Source organism: Balaenoptera musculus, chromosome 13, assembly GCF_009873245.2.
Source record: "Balaenoptera musculus isolate JJ_BM4_2016_0621 chromosome 13, mBalMus1.pri.v3, whole genome shotgun sequence".
In the NCBI taxonomy this organism is placed as follows: Eukaryota; Metazoa; Chordata; class Mammalia; order Artiodactyla; family Balaenopteridae; genus Balaenoptera; species Balaenoptera musculus.
In genome coordinates, this window is record NC_045797.1 from 54,254,231 (window position 1) to 54,267,813 (window position 13,583).

Sequence of the window (13,583 nt, forward strand, 5' to 3'; positions counted from 1 at the left end):
TAGTTACTGAAGGGACTATCCTTGTGTGCTTCCTCAGAGTGCTTGAGGGAGTGACCGAACTTGACTGAGCAATGGTGTGAACCCAGGTTTTCTTAAACCTGCTTTAGTTTCAGTTGGAAAGATACATAAGTTACAAATGCTACCAACCCAGGTCATCTAAACGAGCAGAATGCACTCCTCTCCCTGAAAAACATTATTGGAAAAATGAATTAAAAGAATAAAATGTATTTGAGGCATAGATGATGAGGGGAAGTGTTTGTATAGGAATAGGAATCTTCTATCTCCAATCAATTTGTTGACCTGTTTTCAAACATTAGAAAATGAAATAGATTTACCTTATGCTAAATTTTAGAAATAGAGTATTTTAAGACAGCTAAAAAAATTAAATCATTGTTACTATTAACATTTGTTTAGTATTTTTAGGGTTTCACACTTTTTTTTTTTAGTTTCAATGACCACTCTGAGAAGTAAATAGGCAGCTTTATTATCATTCCTGTATGCAAAATGACTTGATCCCAAGTCCTTCTGATTGGAGGGAAAAGTGAAGGTTTTTGCATTTTTGTAGTGTTACAAGCACCTGCCAGCAATTAGGAGACAAGGTTTCTTTTTCAAGACATGTCTCTGATCTTGAAGAAATCGCTTACTTTAACACTTTTGTTAAAATACAGATTATTGGACTTCTAAAGGCATTTCCAGCTTTATTTAAATAGAGAAATATACACCCCCCTTCTCCCCGGCCACCCAGTAGGCTGAAATGAAAGCCTTGTTATTATGAACCTGATATATTGATCTAAACTGAGTTGCAATACTGCAGTTTTTTTTGTTCAGTATGTTCTCTTTTTCCTCTTGTCCTCCATCTTCCTATAGGCCTAGACCACAGAATTTCTTCCATACCTGTGGGTAATATTTACAATTTTTGTTACTTTGCTTCTATCCATTCAATAGGCATGAACTCTTATAGGTCAGAAAATTGTTCTATTTATTGAGTGCCTTGACTCGTATTGCCTTGCTTAATCCATGGATGGTGGGTAGAAGGATCAAGCCAAAAGGTACATGTTAAAGTGTCTAGAAGGCACGGTTCTGGCATATTGCCATTTCTAGTGTGTAAGCTAAGAAATTATGGCTCAGAAAAGTGGAGTTACTTGCTCAGATTTACACTGCCATTAAGTGGAAGAACAGGGTTGAAAGGTAGGTCTCTTTAAATTGCAAAACCTGTTTTTGTTTTGTCACTTCACTGTAGTGTCTTATCAGACATTTAGCTACGTACTTTAAGCCGTGGTCATGAAAGCAGTCATTACTGACCAGAAGGGACATTGAGGACATTAGATTAGCACAAGTCTCTTACTAGTAATTGAAAAGCAGCTAAAAAGAAAAGAAAAGTAAAGCAGCTATGTCTTCCTGTCAGGTGCTTAGTAATCTTTGCATATGAAGAAGAGCACAGTGTGATTGCCATTTTTATGATAGAGATGAAGGTGACTAGTACTAATTCCCAGGAAATTGTTAGAGGAATAGTTCTAAATTTTGCTTACAATTATTGTTAGACTTGTGTGTGCTATATGGACCAACTCTACATGCATGTTCTCTTAAATTTATAAGTAAGCACATGCTTTGTCTTTCAGGGTTTTTTCCCTCTGTTATTTTTACAACTTGAGAAATATATCTAATTATCTAAGGTTTTGAAGATATTAGGTAATTTTAAACATAATGAACTGTTTAAATTTAAAATGTTTTGATCCATAATCTAAATTTTATCTAAAAGAATTGTGCAAATATTCATAATGTAGTTGGACTTGCATGTATGTTTCTGTATTCAGTGAGAATTTACAGTCAAGTTTTTGTATTAGAGTGTATTACATAACAAATATATGGAAATACAATTTTTCTGTAGATGATACCATAGGGCAAAAACAGGGACATTTAGGGGAAGTTTTAATACTGTGAAAGTAATGAAGCTAAAGAAGTAAATTTTAAAGAGGAAAACAAATGAGTCCTTTCTTTTATTAAACTGCTGCCTCTGTCAAAAATAGGTAATACCTGAGTAGTTTGACAATATTCTAGAATTAATTGGTCTGATTTAAATCAGTTTGTACTATTTGAAGCTAACTGTAGCTTTGGAAAGCATGAACTGTACTTTTAAGAAGTTAATAAAAGATATTTTTACAAATGGGTGAAGATAAAGGACTTTTATAGTTTAAAATATAATGAGACATTCGTTAGAATCAGTTGTTCTCTATTCATTTTTTGTTCTTGTACTGTGAAATAGGAAATCACTAGTTGGTCACAATTAGGGAATTCTTTACGTAAGTGCTTAACTTTTTTTTTTTCCTTAAACTTATTTTTAATTTTTTATCAAAGTAATCACTCAGAAGAATCGTATATAGTTTTACAAGTCAAGTATACTGCAAGGTTTATAACAAAAGCAGCCATCCTCTGCCTACTCCATCCCATCTGAGTCCCATACCTGAGACAAAGTGTTCGTAAGTGCTTAACTTAAAAACACTTTTGTCTTGGAAAGGTCTCCTCTCTTCCCATTCCTCTAATCCCTTCTCTCTGCAGTATTTAGTCATGTAAAGTTTTATTTTGTAGATCCATGTTGCTCTGTGATAGCAATGCTGTTTTATGATCTCTGTTCAATTGGGATACTGGAAATTACTAAGCATCTTGCTTGTTTTCATTTTTCTTATAATTTCTAGGGTATTTCCTTAGCACTTTCTCCTGAATTAATAGGGAGAGATGAAGGAAGGGGCAATAAAATTTTTTCATTTATCATCTTATTATCCAGTTCTGTTGTTCTTTCTCTTTCAGATAAACAAAGTGCTGAGTACTTTTCCTATATTATAATTCAGAAAGTAAATGAACTGAACTTTTTGATTTTTTGTTAATTTATTCCAAGTTCCTCATCTTTGTGCTTCTAAATTTGACTTTACAGGTATAGTTGAAGTCCTCAAAGGAATGCATGAAATAGGAGTAACTCCTGATCAAGAGACATACATAAATTACGTGTTTCCATGCTTTGATAGTGTAAAGTCAGTTCGTGCTATTTTGCAGGTGAGTGCAAGTGTGGTTTTAATTTCATAATTGAAGAGAACATTTTTCCTCCCTAATGTTTCGTGGTAATCAAAAATATAAAAAGTCACTGAGCTGAGGACTAAAATGGTTATGTTGGTATATAATTTTCTGAAGCTTTGTAAAAATATTGGTTAGTGTAACATCTGTAGTTTTTTAAAAATATTTATTTATTTATTATTTATTTATTTATTTTGGCTGTGCCAGGTCTTAGTTGTGGCATGTGGGATCTTTAGTTGTGGCATTCAGGCTTCTTAGTTGTGGCATGTGAACTCTTAGTTGCAGCATGCGTGCGGGATCTAGTTCCCCTACCAGGGATCGAACCTGGGCCCCCTGCATTGGGAGTACAGAGTCTTACCCACTGGACCACCAGGGAAGTCTAACATCTGTAGTTACTAAACTTAAAAGTCTTATAAAGGTAAAGTAGTATTTTTCTTGTGTGTTGAAAAGACAGTATGCCAATATCAGACAAAATTTAAATGAAACAGTTTCACTTTTTAATCCCACTCTACAGTGCAACTGCACCTTTCATTTTTGAATATTGCTTTTCACTTCTATATGAATTTTCATAATAAACTCTTAGTATATTTATATTCTGTTTTGTTTTTTTTTTTAAGTAATCTTTTGTTTGACCCCAGAGCATTGTTTTCCTGCCAGATAATTCCTGTCCCCACCAGAATAAGTAAGGCATTTATAAAGGGGCATATGAAAAATTGACCCAGTGCACTGGGTCAGCAATGTTTACACTTTCCATTTTCAGAATAAAGTGCTATGCAATTAGGAACAACGTGGCAGAGTACCACACATTTTAGTAAGAAATATTTTGTTCAGAAGACCTGTTTCCTAGGTGGTTATTCACATAAAGCCTTTATTTTTCTAATATTGTTAGAGTGTTCTTTTCTTTCCTTGAAATGATTTCATAATTACACCTCTTAAAGGGAGAGTTTATGTCTTGAGTGTCTTTACCTTTCTTCCCTGAGTATTTAACAGTGTATTTTGACACTGTGCTATACATATTTTACTGTTAAAAAATATATTTAAAAAAGTAATTTTCCCACATATTCTTATTTCCCCAAAACCTACTTTTTTCACTTGGCACCTTTACATTATAGTATGTAATTCCACAAATGATTGCTTATGCTTGTATGATGTTTTATTGTGTGGATATACTGTAATTTATCTTTATTCATTTCTTATTACTGATTAGTGAATTTTTAATATTGTGCTCTTATTATAAAGTGGTTCAGTAAACATGTTTGGCTAAATTTCAGCCCATATACTTAAATTATTAAATATGATGTTGAGATAAGTCATTAGCCATTTGGAGTTAAATAAAAATAAATTTGATCTTTACCTCATTATATGTCTTAAAATATCATTTTAGATCAATGCATTCAATTTTTATTTTGTTGTTAATTAGAGAATTGTTCTAATGTCTTCAATAGTAAACTCTTCCTAGAAGGAAGGCACTCTAAGGGTAACAGATTATATGAATTTGAAGATAGCATTTAATTTGGGATGTTGGGACTGTATCTCATAGCTTTTGCTGAAGTTTGGTTATTCAGTTTATTTGCATTATTTTAGAAAACGATCTTTTTTAAATGAAAGATTATCAGAATACGGTCATATAAAGAAACGGGAAAACAGGAAATTTGAATGACATATCAAAATATTTTTAGCTGAGGTGTATTATCATTGAAATATGCTTTATCCCTAGGAAAATGGATGTCTACATGAAGATAGTATATTTTCTCAAGCTGAATTGAGAATTGAAGCAGTAAATGGAAACTTAGACTATATTTTATCATTTTGTAAGTATGCAGCATTAGAAGTAAGCTTGACAGGTGTTAATTTCAGTTACTTTTGAGGGCATACAGGGTGGTTCATGCCCTCACTGCCTGCCTCAGGTAGTTCAAAGTATTTTCCTCAAAAGCAAGGAAGTTTTTATATGTTTTATTTAAGTTAGCCTTATAAGATAGTTTATGAGTTGAACTTGTAGATAATTTGGAAGTAACTTTAAAGTTAATAGGACCTTGGAGATAACATGGTGTTAGGTTGGACTGGGGATCCAGAGGACTTGGGTCCTATTTATAATTAAGCTGCTGATTATGGGACCTGAAACAAATATCCGTATCGTTCTTTTATTTCAATTTTATGAAATGGGATAGTATTGCCTATCTGTCTACCTTGTGAGAGTTGTGAGAATCATATGAGATCTTGTTTTTGAAAGTGTTTTCTAAACTAATGCCTATTATGGCCCTAAGTTACACGAAGCCATCTCCCAGTCTTCATTATTAAAAACACAGTAAATGTTTCCAAACACTTATAAATGATAGGGTGCTTTACAACGTTCATCACATGTTAATAAACTTCCATCATTGATAGATGAAGAAAGGCATAGAGATGTTAAATGATTTGCCCAAAGTTAGTGATTGAGTCAGAACCAAGATCATCTAATCTTAAACTCATTTTTCCACTATACTCTGTTTTAATTTTAATAAATTAGACATTTTTTAATTTTAATTTTTTAACATATCTATGGCATTGTCTTGACAGTGTTTCAGATCTTGTGAAAGAGATATTTAAAAATAAATATACAAACATCAACTTCTAGGCCACTGAAATGTTAAAAGTTAAGCTTTTATTAACGTATATTCAAATTGTGTAAGCGGAAGCTTTGTAAAAACCAGATTACTGGTATATATTACCTGTGTTTATTTAAAATAGTTTATTGTATTTTTATAAAGGGAAAGGCGAAGTGTTCAGTATGAAAGCGTTGACTGTTAGAGGTGTAGTTATTTGAGTGTAAGGTTGAGTATTAATGCTGGCTGCTATCCGAGAGTATTGATTTTGCCTTCTACTCTGTATAATATATAGATTTTTCCATACTGACAAGATGAAAACAGAGAAGCATTAGCTGAGGAATCTGGGTGCATAAGGTGGATACATGAGAGCTGCCTTTTCCCTTTATCATACCATCCATTCCACTTCATTGTCAACCTCTTGAATTTCTTCACACTTGTTTGTTGCTAAGGAAACTAGATGCTTCTTGTCAGCAGCCTTCCAGCTTGCTGAGATGTTTCTGGTCACCTTTTTAATGAATAAAAACTTGATAATATTCTGTAAAATACTAATCTGAATAGTTTAGAAATAAGTTTCCAAGAGGCTGTTTATTAAATGTGAAAAAGAAAAATGCCATGAACTTAAAGACTAAAGAAGATTTCAGCTCCCTCACCCTTTGAATTACAGATCTTTGAAGAGCAGTTAGTTCTATAATTGCTGGTATTCCCTGTAGGCTGCTTATAGATAGGCACTTTTGGTTACTACAAGGAATGGCAGGTAGTAGAGAAAAGTAAATGGCTTGTCTTTTTTTTTTTTAATTGAGGTATAATTGATATACAATATTATATTAGTTTCAGGTGTACAACATAATGATTCAATATTTCTGTATATTGCAAAGTGGTCACCACAGTAAGTCTGGTTAACATTCGTCCACATACATGGTTACAAAAATTTTTTTTCTTGTGATGAGGATTTCAAAGATCTACTCTCTCAACAACTTTCACATATGAAATATAGTATTATTAACTGTAGTCACCATGCTGTACATTCCATCCCCCTGACTTATTAAATGGCTTATTTTGATCAAGTTTGTGGAGTAGTAAGAAACATTTTCCCACTTGATTTTGTAGGTGTGGAAATTAATTTGATCAAGCAAAATTAAAGGTTACCAAAAAGCATGTGGTGTATCCACTTAAAAATTCCTGAGTGACTAAATACAGCTCATTCCAGAGACGATTTTTAGAGTTTTAAATGCTACATGAAACCACTGAAAAACTTATGCTTCCTGTTCAAGGGATGTAACAGTCAGTCTAAAGTATTTCTCCTTAGGTGTGCGGGTTACATTTTTATTCATATTTAGGGAGATGAGCAAATCTTAAAACCTACTGTGATTTTTCCCATGAGTTTTTTGTTTTTTAAGTTAACCAGCTATCTTAATCTTTACCTAAACGGTATTTATTAATTCTGTCTTCAGAATTTGCCTCCACTATGAGTTCCTATCTAATTCCATCCCTCTTGAGTCATTCAGTAGCCACTTTGCATATATACTGAAAAGATTAAAACAATTACTTATAACATGGCACTATTTTAATATAGTGACAGGGAAAAATAAATTCAGGATATGCCTACTGTTATTCTATCCCAAGCTAATTATGGCAAGGGTTATGTGGAGAATCAGGTCTTATGCATTAAGACCTGATTCTTATACTAAGGCAAATCAGGCTTAGAATGTCAGCATTGAAACATACAAGGCTGTAGACTTAAATACCAAAATGAATAGTAGAGCAAACAAATCATCAGAAAAGTGAAAGATCAGTATAAATCAGTTACATAACAAGTAAAGAGGTTATTATGACTTTAGGTTGTCACTCTTGCATGAATGCAGGTCATAGATCATGTGGAAAATAGAATGAGAAAGTGTGAGTGGTTCAACAGAATCCAACACCACTCTCAGAAAAGAACTTTCCCCCTCATCTTCTGTCTTTAAAGGGTAGTTACAGTCTCTCCCTTCATAGTGCCATGTTGTCCAGTAACATACAGCCTTGGTATGTGTACCAGACTGACTTTGAGTATGCTGGTAGATTAGTTATTGCCATTTATACAAAGGAATATTTATAAATTCATTAGTTGTATAGATTTATGTAAATGAAGTAAAGTGTTTTAAAAGGATAGCTTATATTGCCAGTATGTATTTCTGCAATTTCTAATTAACTTTGTATGAAAACTTTTCCATTTTTAAAATAATATTTCCCAGATGAAAATTGAAAGGTATTGGTATAAATGTGCTTTCAAATAAATTGATAATTTAAGTTTTTGGTTTTGGTCTGGGGTTTCATGATGATTATTTTCTTTTGCAGTGGAATCAAATACATTGCCTTTCTCATTTGCTTCATTGAGAGGCAGCCTAATTCTAGGCTTTAGGAGGTAAGGTGATCACCTTATATAATCTTTGCCTGAATATAGACTGATTTCTCCTGTCTTTTTGACCTACTGTGTGAGGAAAGAAACGGATATTCTTATCTTCCAGTATACTAGTTACCTGAAAAATAACCTTATCTATTTTATTCTTCCTACTAAGTAGTTGTGAGTTTAGGCTGCCTTTTTTTTATCATCTATTCCAAGAAATTCATACTGATTTGGTAGAGGTCTTGTTTCAAAAAGAGAAAGCACTCTTTGAAAATGGCGAGTTGGAGTTATAGACAAATTTGCATGTATATTTGATTTATACTTTGAGCGTTTAATTACAAGAGGACTTTTATTCAGTGTAATACAACTCTCCTCCTCGGTGTGCTCAGGGAATGTTAATGACCTTTTCTCCCAATTTTGTTATTTTGAAAATATTCAAACATAAAGACAAGTTGAAAGAGTGGTAAAGGAAATACTCACATACCCTTTATGTAGATTCACCAATTGTTGATATTTTGCCATATTGACTTGCTTTCTCTCTCATACACTTTTTCTCTGATATATACATATGGACATATACATATACATATATACACTTTTTCTCCTTTTTTGCTGAACTCCTTGAAGTTGTAGACATCATGATACTGGATCCTTCAATATATCTCTCTTAAGAATAAGGTCATCATCTATGTAATCACAATACCAGTATCACTCCTAAAAATTAACAATACTGTAATATCAACTGATATACATAGTGTGTGTTAAGATTGTCCCAGCTGTTCTAAAATTCTTTTATAGCTGTTTTACTTTTTGAGGATTCAGTTAAGTTCATGCACAGTATTTGATTGCTATCTCTTTATTCTCTTAAAAACAATTCCTTACTTTTTTGGTGGTGGTGGGGAAAGAGTCGAGGCTTCTTTCTCTATAGAATGTCCCTCTCATATTTTGTGTTTACCTAATTTTTCCCTCATGATCAGACTCAGATTGAACATTTTTAGCAAGTATATTTCATAGGTGATTGGCAGTTCTTAAGGAATATAATGTCAGGTGTCCAAATTTGGTGCCATCAGCTAATTTTGATCATTTGCTTACATTGGTGGCCCCCACTTCTCTTCCTTGCAAAGGAACCTCATCTCCTTTGTAATTAGTAAGGCGTCTGTGGGGTGATACTTTGAGATAGTGTGTCTACCCTGTTTTCTAGCACCTTTCACTCAGTGGTGATAGTAGCAGTTGGTAATCCTTGTTGAATCAGTTGTTAGCAGAGGTGGTTGCAAAAGGATGAGTTTCTAATATTGTCATTCTTTCTGTGTTTATAATGTTAATGACTTCTGATATTGATCCCAGTAATTTTTGGACTGTTTGTTGATGGAAGCCCTAGGTTTTCTGTTGACATCTCCGGAACCTCCATTGCAGGCAAGAAGAGACAGAACAAGTAGGAGGGATTCTTGTTGCCATTCTTTATTTAGCCAGTACAGTTCCACTCCTCTCATACACCTACATACATTTAAATAGTTGCTGTTTTCCTGAAGTTAAGAAAGAAAAAAAAACAACCAAGGTCTGTGCCTTTAAAGTTTGAAAGATACAGAACACATAATCAAGTAGATAAAAATGCTAGTAGAGCCAGATTTTAAAACAAGAACCCATAATGCATTATGAAGTATATGTAATATAGTGACTTTTCATATAATTGTCCTTGACAAAAGACTTGAAAACAAGTTTTTCATACAAACTTCCAGATCATGGGTATTTCCTTCTTTACCTTTATTATTTTTTTCAGTTTGAAAGGCAGTTGTTATATTTCACAAATCCTAGACTTCTTTTTTTCTTTTTAATAAATTTATTTATTTTATTTATTTTTGGCTGCGTTGGGTCTTCGTTGCTGAGCGCAGGCTTTTTCTAGTTGCGGCGAGCGGGGGCTACTCTTGTTGCGGAGCAGGGGCTCCAGGCCTGCGGGCTTAAGTAGTTGTGGCGCACGGGCTTGGTTGCTCCGCGGCATATGGGATCTTCCCGGACCAGGGCTCGAACCCATGTCCCCTGCACTGGCAGGTGGATTCTTAACCATTGCGCCACCAGCGAAGCCCAATCCTAGACTTCTTAAACAAAGTGCTTGGACTATAAAGTTGATTCATTATGATGAAAAAAACCTAATTGCATATTCTGATACATACCTAGGTCAGTCATTGAGCTTTTAGTGGCTTAAAGATTATAGTATGGAGAGCTGCTCACCTCTCCAGTAAGTGTGTCTGGTTGCTGTGTTTTCTGTTCCTACTTTTTAATTTTGTGTCATCTTTGCTGTAAGATTTTTTTTTTTTTTACTGTCCCTCTTGACAACTTTCAGTGTACTTACCTTAACCTACATACACTAAAATAATTTGCTGTTTCTGGTTTATTGTGGGCTGGGAAGTTAGTTACCCTAATGTATTGCAATTTGGAAAAATAAAATGTCCTAAATTAGGGCATGCTTATCTTTTTTTGCTCCTATTTTGTGACAAAGATTTTGTGGTAGCTATTTTGATTATTAGAACATAAGTTCCATGTTTGTTTGGTTTATTGCACTATCTTCAGCACGTAGATATTAATACCTGGCACATGATTAGCACTGTTGAATTAATTATCGAGGCCTTATATATTCTGTGTTTCTGCCTGTTTTTGAGCATTCTCTTTAATTCAACAAGTATTTATTGCTGAGATTGGAGATGTTGGTTAGAATCAGATTGTAAAATATTTTTAAAAACATGAAGGAACTTGTCCTTTATTCTGAAGAAAGTAGACTAACTTGTGCAGTGTGGAGGCTGGCTGAAGCAGAGATACATCTAGGATGTATTTGAATCTCAGACGTTATATTGTTCATTTCTAGAAATTCAGATTTTTTTTTTTTTAATCTTCCATGTCTCCTTATCACGTTCATGCTTCTTTCTTCCTTCTTCTCTATATGGAGATATTAATGATAGATGTTTTGATGTTCTTGCCTACTGATTCTGTTAATTAATTTTTTTTTCAGGCATCATACATTTGTGCTTGTTTATAATTTCTGTTTGGATGCCAGATGTGGATTTTATGCTGGTGGATGTGGATTTTTTTTTCAATTCCTCTAAATATTTTTGAGCTTTGTTCTGAGACAGTGTTAAGTTACTTGGAACAGTTTTCTTAGTGCTTGCTTCTGTGCCTTGTTAGGTAGGACTAGAGCAGCTTTTAGTCTAGGATTATTCCCACTAAATTAGTCAAGCCCTGCTATTAAGGTAGTATCCTCCTGATACTGATAATTCTGTCTGCTAGCCCATGTATTTTGAGATTATTAGGAATGTGAACTATTCCAATCCCATGTGTGGGTTCTGGGAAATGTCTTTTTTTGAGCTTCTGGAAAGTTCTCAGGTAGTTTCCTGGACTTCAGATTGTTTCTTCACTCAAATGTGCTTATCAGTACTTAGCTGAAGCCTGAGGACAACCCTCTGCAGTTCTCCAGGGCTCTCTATTTGTCAAGGTCTCTCTGCTCTGATAGTCTGCCCTATAAAAACAAGTTTTAATTAGTCCCGTCCAGAGAAATATTTTAAATCTGTAGGTTCTAAAACTATATTATGTTGATGAATTTTTCTTATTGTAGATACCGAAAAGTTTCAGGTTGTGGTAATTTGGCATTAATCATAAGAATGTGCAAAATTTGAAGTATTTGACTAGAAGTAATTTCTTTCTTTTCCTCCCACCCCCAAAACTATTAAAAATTCAAAACATAGTCATTACAGTCCATTATCTTGGCATTAATGTAGCCTTCTATTCTTTCATTCGATGCTGAGCCAAATAGTATATATATTTTCAAATCCCTTTGTCAGTACATTCAGTACAGCTTTTGAAACGGTCACCTATCACATGCTTCTCAGGGCCCTGTTGTACTCTTCTGGCAACTTTAGAATTGGCTGAGTGACTGAAAGCTGTTCTGAAAACCAAACTGATTGGTATTGCCGGTAGAGTCCTGCAGCTCCTATAAGGATTAGCCCATAAGAGATTCACTTAAAGTTACCAAAAAAATTATTCATAGTTATAAAACATTAAATGAGATAGCATAGTCACTTTAGCTAATTCTAAGGGAAACTTGGATGTGCATTTTGGTATTGGAATGCAATTTTTGAAAGAGTTATCTGCCTTTAGTATTATCTGCCTAATAGTGGTAGATCCATGGTCCAAGAGGCAGTAGTTCCTCCCATGTGTTCTGTAACCTCTTTGGGCCCAGATTAATTTTTTACGCTATCCCACAATATTTTTGAAAGACCAACACTATTTTCTTCATATATTCTGGGAGTGGTGTTTGAGTGGTGTTTAAGTGGCAAGCTAGTGTTTCTGTAAATTGATAAGCTCAGGAGATGGTCATTGAATACCAATTAAGTGTCATGCCTTCCCAAAGTTTCCCAATGTATAAACCAAATTGGTAGCCTATAGAGGCGAAGTCACCTATATAAAATGTTTAAAATTCAGTTTTGCTATTAGTTAGGGTGAGATTATTCAAGGTTATTAGGGAATTTTTACTTTCAAATTAAAAAAAAAAATAAAGCTATTTTAAAGTATTTGAAAGGGCATTTACTCTGGTTAAGTTAGTGAATTCTTCCGTCAAATCCAGGGCAAGAATATGTTTAGTATGAATAAGACTTTCTTTCCTCTTAACAATAGCACCAGCTGAACAAACTTCAAATGAGAAAGAAGGCAGTGTACATTTTGTATATTACTGAAAACTCCACCCCAGAAATATTGAGTCACTTCTAAGAGACAAAATGTCACTGAAGATAGTTCAGAATTTGGTTGGCAAATACCAAAAAGAGAAATGTTTGAGAATTGGCTTGGAGGCACTTAAGTCTTCGTAGTCCATAGATAAAGAGTTCTGTGATATAAGGAGAGATTTTTCTGACCCAGTGGCAAGAGTTTGAACTTGACAAAGTAGGAATCTGTACCATTGGAGCAGAGCTGCCTTTCACATGTTGACAAAAGTCAAGTTTCTGACACTAGCCCTGTCACAGTCAACCAAGTTAAGTGCCAGGTGTTAAGTTCCTCTTTTCAGTCAGCCAGTGAGGCTCCCACTCATGACATTTTTACAAGGAGAAGGGAAGTACTTCATGAAGTACAGTTTGTGAGTACTCAGGAAATGTTAGCTCTTAGTGTGTGTTAAGGGCTGGGACTGTGAGGTAATAGGTAATTCAAGAATGAATAGGAATCTTCTTGCCCCCAACTTGTTAATTAGGTACCAGAAAATAGGAAAGCAACTGCAAACTTGTCTTGATAATTATGAATATATAGAGAAGATACTATCTGAATGGATAAAGAAGATGTGGTGTATACACACGCGCGCACACACACACACACAATGGAATACTACTCAGCCATAAAAAGAATGAAACAATGCCATTTGCTGCAACATGGAGAGACCTAGAGATTATCATGCTAAGTGAAGTAAGTCAGAAAGACAAATATCATATATCACTTATATGTGGAATCTAAAATATGATACAAGTGAACTTATTTACAAAACAGAAACAAGACTCACAGACATAGAAAAGAAACTTATG

At 34.1% G+C, this 13,583-nt stretch overlaps 1 protein-coding gene across 1 annotated transcript in view; it reads left to right on the top strand.

Moving 5' to 3' along the window:
* Positions 1 to 13,583, top strand: part of LRPPRC (leucine rich pentatricopeptide repeat containing) — a 115,195-nt gene that overhangs the window by 33,450 nt on the left and 68,162 nt on the right. Inside the window, exons 12-14 of the mRNA XM_036872415.1 lie at positions 2,930 to 3,048; positions 4,784 to 4,877; positions 7,986 to 8,052. Coding sequence (XP_036728310.1) covers positions 2,930 to 3,048; positions 4,784 to 4,877; positions 7,986 to 8,052 — 280 coding nt within the window. The remainder of the gene's footprint in view (positions 1 to 2,929; positions 3,049 to 4,783; positions 4,878 to 7,985; positions 8,053 to 13,583) is intronic.